We start from the raw sequence: 8,386 nt of genomic DNA on the forward strand, positions 1-8,386 counted from the left end.
TTTCGGTTTTGTTTTGATTCACAGTTATCAAACTCCACCCAATAGGATTTGAATCTGAACTTTCAAGTTGTAATCATTTCAGTACACCCTTGGAAGCAAAAACAGTGAGGAAATTCCTGAGATGTGATGCGTTGCAAAAAAGAAGCTTTCATGTTTTGAGCAGCGACCTCCATCGACTAACACTGGCTATGTTACAGTTTCGCTTGCTCTAACTTGTACCTGATCTCGGGGGAAAAAAAAGGCAGCTTTTTGTGATTCATTCCCACATGCTGAAAGGCGGCGGCCACCCAATTCGAAACTATGTCAGGAATGCAGCATCTTCTCACTGGCACCATTCAGAGCAGATTTGTATCGCCCTGCGGTTTTCCCAGAAATTATTCATCTCATTGCAAAACTCATTAACTCATTCTCCCTGAAATCTAAAATTAAGCCCCAAACCTGAAGGGTTTCGCCTGGCCAGATGAATAACAATTAATTTGGCATCAGTAAAAGACCATATCTACATTGATGTTCGCAGTTTACGATCGGGCGGGAAATAACAGAGTCCGAACTATTTTGTCCACACCCATTAATTATCACTGCAAAAATCTTTCCTTTCATCCTATCCAGTTTTCATGCACAAATGCATGAAAAATAAATGGAAGTGACTTTAGAAGCACTGTTGCTAACATGCACCTTGCATAAATGGTAGCTGAATAACGGGTGGCCACATGTTTGCAACAAAAAAAATCAAAAATTTAAACTACCTGTAATTGTGGTTGCGAATTCGAAATACATTTAAACATTACATTTTGCATAATATTGCACACTGATTAACCTTAAAGAGTTCTAATATTCTGATTCATTTATTTTGAGCACAATTGGATGTAATTCTTGATTAGTGTTTATTTTTGTCACCAATTGTGCACGCCCCCTTTAGGTGATAATTAACTCTAACGTGTGTACAGCAGATTGTTTTTATTGAAAATTAATATAGAAATCAAGCTATTTTAAAATATAAAGTACAGCAAAGATCGCAATGAATACAAAAAGGCCCGCAGTAACATTTCCTGGGCACTTGCGCATTCTGCCTTTCCGATAATCGTCAGTTGTGAGGTCAAATTAAATAATTCCCTCTTTCAAATGTAGCGGTGTTAGACATCCACAATGGAATTAACCTTGCAACATACTTGGCGGAAACACCTCTGTATATTGTACAACATGACTTTAAATACAAATAAAACCTTATTAATCGGGAAAGTTATAAAATGGGAGGAGCATTTTTGTGCACTGGAGATTTTCGAGTATAACATTTTAAGACAATATGTTGTGAAATCGCCCACTACACTAGAACAATGCATTCACGGTAAGGATCTGCATAGTTCAGCTCAAAACACGCCTCTGCATTTTTTGAACTACTCGGTTCGCTCCTGCCAAATGTATTGCCTGCAAAACTGCAGTGGCTACTCCCGCGGAAAGGAAAAAAAAAACGCCATTGTCGCTCCCCTTTAAAAATATTTGTCTACAGCCAGTGGATCAAAGCTATTTGTAAGCAGACATGCAAGAGGCATTTTTTGGCGCGTAGTCATTCCCGCCACGTCGAGTCTAGTCAGTTTCATTCTTTTATTTTTTTCGCTCTGTGATAGGCAGATCATTGCTACCCTCCTATTGGATTGCCTGACGTATTTCAAAGTGGGCAGTTCCTCTGAGGTTTGCTGATGGTGTACGGCTCGCCCTTTTTTTTACTATCTGTATATAGTGGTTGCTACTAACAGAACGCACTCCAAGTAAAGCCGGGGAATCAGCGTGATACAAAGACGCGGCTCTGATCCTTTTCTCCACCCCCATCACCCGCCCCCTTTTACATTTTCCTTCCTCATCCAAAAGAACTGATTTCCTGCTCGAAAGGGACTTAATCATCTGCCCGGGACACTGGGAGAAACAGACGCTTTGGAATAAGGGAAACATTTGTAGGATCGCAGCTGTGTGTTTCTTCGCAACGTGGTGTGGGTGAAATTTGCCGGCTTCCCCCCCACCCCCTTACCCTCTCTACTCCCTTTTTGGTGAAATCCCACTCGGAACCTTGGAAGTGATAACCGAGTCTGCAGTCGAGGTTTTCCAGAGGGGGATGCTGCTTTCAAAGATCGGATCCTTCACTCATATGTACTCGACATCAAACGTGGATATGCCGGCGAAAATTCAGTTGCAACAAGGTATCTGTTTAACATTTCCTACGTGTTTACGGAGCCTCCCTGTCTCACTGTGAAAGGGGTTTTGTGTTGTAACGGTGTTATCGTTAACCATGTGGAGCTCGGAGACAACAAAAGAGGCGCCGATTTCGTGATAGTGAAGATGGGCTAATCTTTTCTCCCTCCTTTCTGTTCTTCCAGTGAAAGAGCCTTTTGAAAAGATTTACCAAGTTGGATCTGTCCTCGGTAGTGGTGGATTTGGGACTGTTTATTCTGGGGTTCGAGTTGCTGATGGCGTGCAGGTAACTATGTTTTGAAGTCTGCGTTTCCCTCTCTGTTTTATCTCCCCAAACTTTGTGCAAATCCTTCTGAACAACCACCACCCCCCTCCAAAAAATACCTTTTTCATAGACGACTCGCTGGATTCGGTGACTGAATGGACCTTTCTGTTTATATTGCAGGTTGCGATCAAACACGTTGCTAGAGATCGGGTGTCAGAATGGGCTGAACTGGTAAGTAAAATGCGAAACTCGTGCCTTTTTGTATGCCTTTGTAATCACAGTATCAAGTCCTTTTTAAAATGAAATCCTATTTTGACAGATGTATTTAACTATTTACATTGAGGCGGGAAGTAAGCGATACATGAAGTTGTGGGTTGGGATGCGGAGTGATTGCTTGGTGTTTCATTGGGTTTATTTTTTGTGTGTGTTCTCCCTGCAGTCTAATGGAGCAAGGGTTCCCATGGAGATAGCGCTTCTGAAGAGGGTGGGCACGGGCTGTCGGGGTGTAATCAAAATGCTGGACTGGTTCGAGAGACCCGACAGCTTCATCATCGTCATGGAGAGACCTGAGCACGTTAAGGACTTGTTTGATTTTATCACCGAGAAGGGAGCCCTACCGGAGGACTTGGCTAAAAACTTTTTCCGCCAGATCCTGGAGGCGGTGAGACACTGTCATAACTGCGGAGTGGTTCACCGAGATATCAAGGACGAGAATATCCTGATTGATATGAGGACCGGGGAGCTCAAACTCATCGATTTTGGCTCGGGGGCTCTGTTAAAGGATACCGTCTACACTGATTTTGATGGTGAGCAATATTACTACAAAGGGGAATTTCCACCATTAAAAATAAGCTTAATTAGTCCAGTCAGTCCTGTTGCGTTAAGATACCAGAGGCTAGTGTTAAATGAGATTCAGCATTCCGAAATGACTTAATAAATTACATATTTAGACTTTAGTTTTGGAAAGAGTTATTTTGAGGTGATTGGATTTGGAATCCATTTGTCATAGTGAGATTTTTTTGCGCGGTAGTAACAAGCCGTTTTGTTATTGTTTTGATGGCTTTATTTCCTTATTTGGATGGTGATGTGGCTGCGACGGGGCGCCTGCTTGTCAGAGGCGTAGCGTTGATCGAAAGAGTGCAGCGCAAACACTGTCTCGCTGCAATGGGCGGCCAGAGGCAGGGGGCTCTTAAGGTAACATCAAATCACGAGGGATGGATGCGTAATTAATGGGGAGGTGGTGGGAATTGCCGAGCGCCAGAAACAAAAAACCCACCCGCCCACATAAAACTATTACCCAGATACAAGAGGCTGAATCATAACAGGCTGAGAAATTTCGAGTCGTGATATTTATGGGCAGTGTTTACAAGAGCTTGGGGAAGGGGGCATTTGCAGGGTTATTTTGCCTCTGTTTTTTGGAAAAAATAAAATGAAATGATTGATTTGTTTTTGTTTTGTGTTATCTCTCTCAGTGATCCAGGGCTTGGGTGGATCAAAGAGGGGAGGGAGGAGTGGGCTTAGGCTGGGGCTACAGCAGACAGACAGGACGGAGTCTCCCTCTGCCAGATGTTGGGAAGAGGAGAGGTGATGTCCGTCCGTCTCGGGGTTTGTAATGTAGCCTGTAGACGGCGTGTCTCCCTCCTGTTGTTGTTCCCAGTGTTTGCTGCCGTCGTTGGCTGAGTTTCTGGCAATGTGCCACCCTTTTGTTTTGGAGATTGCTTTCCTCCTGTGTAACGCTGTTTTCCTTTTCTTTCCTATTTGGAAACTGATGCAAATAATCAGGTTTTTTTTACACTGGAGCCGAGGTGAATCTTGTTTTTATTTATCTTGTGCCTCTTCTGTGTTTTTTTTAAATTACAAATGTTGCCCACATTTTCAGCTCTTCCCCCAAGTTTCGTCATGGAATTGTTTTGAAACCCGATAATCATGTTACCTGGGGCTATGGTGACGGGAAATAGGTTACTCTCTTGTTGATATCAAGTGGCCGATTGATAAATTATTAAGTTAGCTCAATGTCAGGGCTGGAGTGGAATAAACCCTCTGAAAAGACGTGGGGAGGCTGTTCTTTTAACTGCGAAAACCAAGAAGCAGTTTAAAACCAAACCATTGACATTTCAGAACAGCATTTTTAATGGTCCCTTTTGTGCCATGTGATTTAATCTGTGTACGTAACTTATTAACGTCCATTTTCCAAATTAAGACAGCACTGACTTTTATTTAAAAAATAGTATTTATGTGTAAAATTATTTTTTAAAAATCGCTTCTCATGCATCTTAGCTTTAATGCTTGAAGCTGGCTGTTGTAAAGGTGCAGCTTTGGGGCTGCGCCCCGCAGAGGTGACGGCGCAGCCCATTGCCTATTTTCAAACATTAAACTCGTCTCCGAAGAACAACCAAAAATAAAAGAAAACCGTTAGTGAAAATTTTGAGTGTTTGGCGCCACCGGCAGGCGGGAGCGTGTGCTTTTTACAACTGAAAGTTTGTAAACAAAAAAATCACATGGCAACGAGTCAATAACTGCCAGTTCACGGCAGGGCAAGCAGGAAGCTTCAGGTTAACCACATTTCCTGCAAGCTAAGGGCGGAACGAGATAGTGTAGATGATTTGAATTTCAAGAGCTCAGCGCACTCTTTTGTTTACAAGAAATATGGCAAACGCTTTATCTTCTGTCTGCCAATAACAAGTTGCTCGAATCAAATGTGAAATGTTTTGACCTTGTGTGCAGCTTGGTTCCCATAAAATGCAACTACAGAAATCTGTACTGGACTTATTTTTAAGCTTTGTTATTATTTTATTACTTTAAGTCCATGGAGGAATGTGCAATAATCAGATCAGTTGTGATCTTATTGAAAGCCAGAGCGGGCTTCAGTAGTTTGCTTCGGCCCTGAATTTGTACGTTTGCATTTTAACAGCATAAAGGAATACCGGGAATGGTTTCATAAATGTGGATCTTTGTGTTGATTTGTAGGCACCAGAGTGTACAGCCCACCAGAGTGGATTCGCCATCACAGATATCACGGCAGATCTGCCACAGTTTGGTCCCTTGGAGTGCTTCTGTATGACATGGTATGTGGGGACATTCCGTTTGAGCAGGACGAAGAGATAATTCGAGGACAGGTGCTGTTCCGGCGGAGAATTTCATCTGGTAAGCAGCTTTTCCTACCTCCCATCTGAATGGAGGGAAATTGAAATATTTCTAGAAGATCTCCATCCTCTATACTGTGTAAATTTAGTCAATCATCATTGCTTTAAATAGTTTCATGGAATTTGTCAGGTACTTACCACAGTCAAATGCACTGTGACTTTTAATGATGTTTTGTACATACAATTAATATGTCAGTGGTATGTATCGTTATCACTAAAGTATTTATCTGCTTATATTAGACTGCCACAAAAATCTCAACTGGGTTACACACCATAGTTACTACTTTATATCTGTCTGCTGAGTTGACAAACTGTTACATGTATGGAAAGTATAATCAGAAACTCAACACTGTTTATAATCCACGATTTCCTTCTTGCTTTCAGAATGTCAAAATCTCATCAAGTTCTGTCTATCCTTGAGGCCTTCAGATCGACCCTCATTTGAAGACATGATTAACCATCCCTGGATGCAGAACAGCATTGTTTCACAAGATACCATTGGACTAAGATTACACAGTCTGAGCCAAGAGTCACCCAACATTAGCTCAAGTAAATTAGAACTTGTGAAATAATGTGAACCGATGGTCACAAAACTGAACTGTCTCTGCCTTCCTTCCGAAGAACCAAATAACTCGCCTGGTTTCACTCACCAGATTCCATGGCCTTTTAAATCTACTGATTAGTGGGAGGGGTGATGAAGAACCAGAATCCTCTCCTTTGCAAGCGTCGGTTGTCATTAACTTGAATCATGCATTACGACAAGCCTGGCTCTTCCTCTTCGAGTGCCTTTTTTTATGAACGCTGGATCCACTAACTTAGAAAAGAAATACTTGAACTTCTGCTGCTTCTGAATAACTTGACTTTCCTTCGCACAATCTTCATACATAACACACACAGGGACTGGTCTAGTCTAGCTACTATTTTGTTTACAGCCTTCCAATAAAATAACTGAAGAGAACCCTTGTCACCTGAAGATCACCACTAATCAGAAAAGAGTCAACCTCAACTCTTCTTCATTCAGCTTACTTATTCAATACACTCAATATGAATATGAAGCCACGGCATGTCAGAGCATCATCATCAATGCACAACCAATGCAATGAATGAACTCTAACCATTTGTATATGTGTATGTATATATGTACGTGTGTATTATATGTAAATATATATGTATAGAAAGTGTAAATTCCTGTTTTTTTTTGTTGAAATACTGGTTATTGCAGCCTAAGTCAGCTGTCCTGTTTACCTGTTTATTTATTTGAGTGAAGTTGAGGTTTTTTTTTAAACAGATTTATTATATAAAAAGGTTTGACTTGTGGGTTAATTTATTTTTATTTATTTTTGGACAACTACCTTCCAACAGACTTGTTCATTCCACGATTATTAATTATTTGTTCAGAATGGGGCCCACAGATTTTCATAAGATCACGTCAGACTTTAGTTCAGTTCACTCTGTTTACAGCCAAAAGAAAACAGTGATGTCACTGAAAAGAATTCCAGACTTTGTAAATATAATATAGAGCACTTCTGTTAAATGCATGTTGAACCGAAAATGTATTTAATGTCTAGACTTGTTTTTTTTGGGGGGGGGGGGGGGGGTTTGTGACTTTTTTAATGTGTCCTGTGGACTGGTATGGGTTGAAATAGCTACCAGCTCAAAAATTTTTTTTTGTATATACAATATCTTTACACTAGTTTGGGTGCATGTAAGCAGCTTGAAGTTTGAATTGTTATTTGATTAGACCTGTAAATTAAACTAGAATGGAAGAAACTTATTTTTATACAGCATTTCAAATAAAACAAAATTTGCCTTAATTTACTTTGTCGTATTTGAGTACATATTCAAGAGTTATATATGAAATTGTGAAACTAGTTGCCTCCTGATTTTAGAGCCCCTACAGTGCAAGATGGCGGCCATTTGGCCCATCGAGTCTGCATCAGTCCTCCAAAGAGTCTCATGCCCAGATTCAGTCCCCCACCCTCTTCCCTGCAACACTGAATTAGCCATGGCTAATCCACCTAATGTAGGCATCCCTAGACATTGTGAACAATTAGCATGGCCAATCCACCTAAGCTGCTTATGTTTGAACTGTTGGGTGGAAACCAGAGCACACTGGAAACCTGTGCAGATACAGGGAGAATGTGAACACTCCACACAGTTACTCAAGGTTTGAATAGAACCCATACAGATCCCAATTTTCTTCTGTGCAGAGAGGTTGTCCTATAGTTCAGAACTTTGATAATTTAACGAAACGATCACCCTGCATTTTTATAAACCTCAACAGTGAGCATTTATGTAAGAAGACCAAGTGAGTGCGATAGTATCTCATGATTGGAATCCTATGAAATCCAAGAAAGTACTGGAAATACTCAGCAGGTTAGATAGCTGTGAACAGAATTCAGGGATAATATTTCTGGTTGATGATCTTCCAGTAATCTTCCAGTAGTAAACAGTTTCCTCACCGTTAGTTTGTTGTTTCAGCTTGTACATTTGTGTCTGTCACTCTTCTAAAATAATTGCTCAATGTGAAACCCATACAGTCAGCAAATTTAATTCCTACCTCTTGATTAGATTTAGAAATGAACTCAGTGAAAATTGTCTCTTCAATAATAGCTCTGAATGTCTGATTTTATGTGCTGTAATAACCAATCTCATCTATTAACAGTAATGTTTAGTTCACATTAATAATTGTTTACGGGCGGAAATAAACTAAATTATAAAATGATCTCTAATGCACCAACCTTAATGTAAAATTGAAAATGGTCTGTTCAAACATGTTCCCTGACCCTCCAAT

At 40.6% G+C, this 8,386-nt stretch overlaps 1 protein-coding gene across 1 annotated transcript; it reads left to right on the plus strand.

Annotated features, from left to right (window-relative positions):
- Positions 1 to 1,730: 1,730 nt before the first annotated feature.
- pim1 (Pim-1 proto-oncogene, serine/threonine kinase) lies at positions 1,731 to 7,406 on the plus strand. Its single transcript, XM_048553610.2, has 6 exons — positions 1,731 to 2,192; positions 2,370 to 2,470; positions 2,630 to 2,680; positions 2,889 to 3,255; positions 5,417 to 5,593; positions 5,977 to 7,406. The coding sequence occupies exons 1-6, from the start codon at positions 2,108 to 2,110 to the stop codon at positions 6,162 to 6,164; spliced, it is 969 nt and encodes a 322-aa protein (XP_048409567.1). The 5' UTR covers positions 1,731 to 2,107; the 3' UTR covers positions 6,165 to 7,406.
- The last annotated feature ends 980 nt before the right edge of the window (positions 7,407 to 8,386 follow it).

This window comes from Stegostoma tigrinum, chromosome 21 (assembly GCF_030684315.1).
Source record: "Stegostoma tigrinum isolate sSteTig4 chromosome 21, sSteTig4.hap1, whole genome shotgun sequence".
Taxonomy (NCBI): domain Eukaryota; kingdom Metazoa; phylum Chordata; class Chondrichthyes; order Orectolobiformes; family Stegostomatidae; genus Stegostoma; species Stegostoma tigrinum.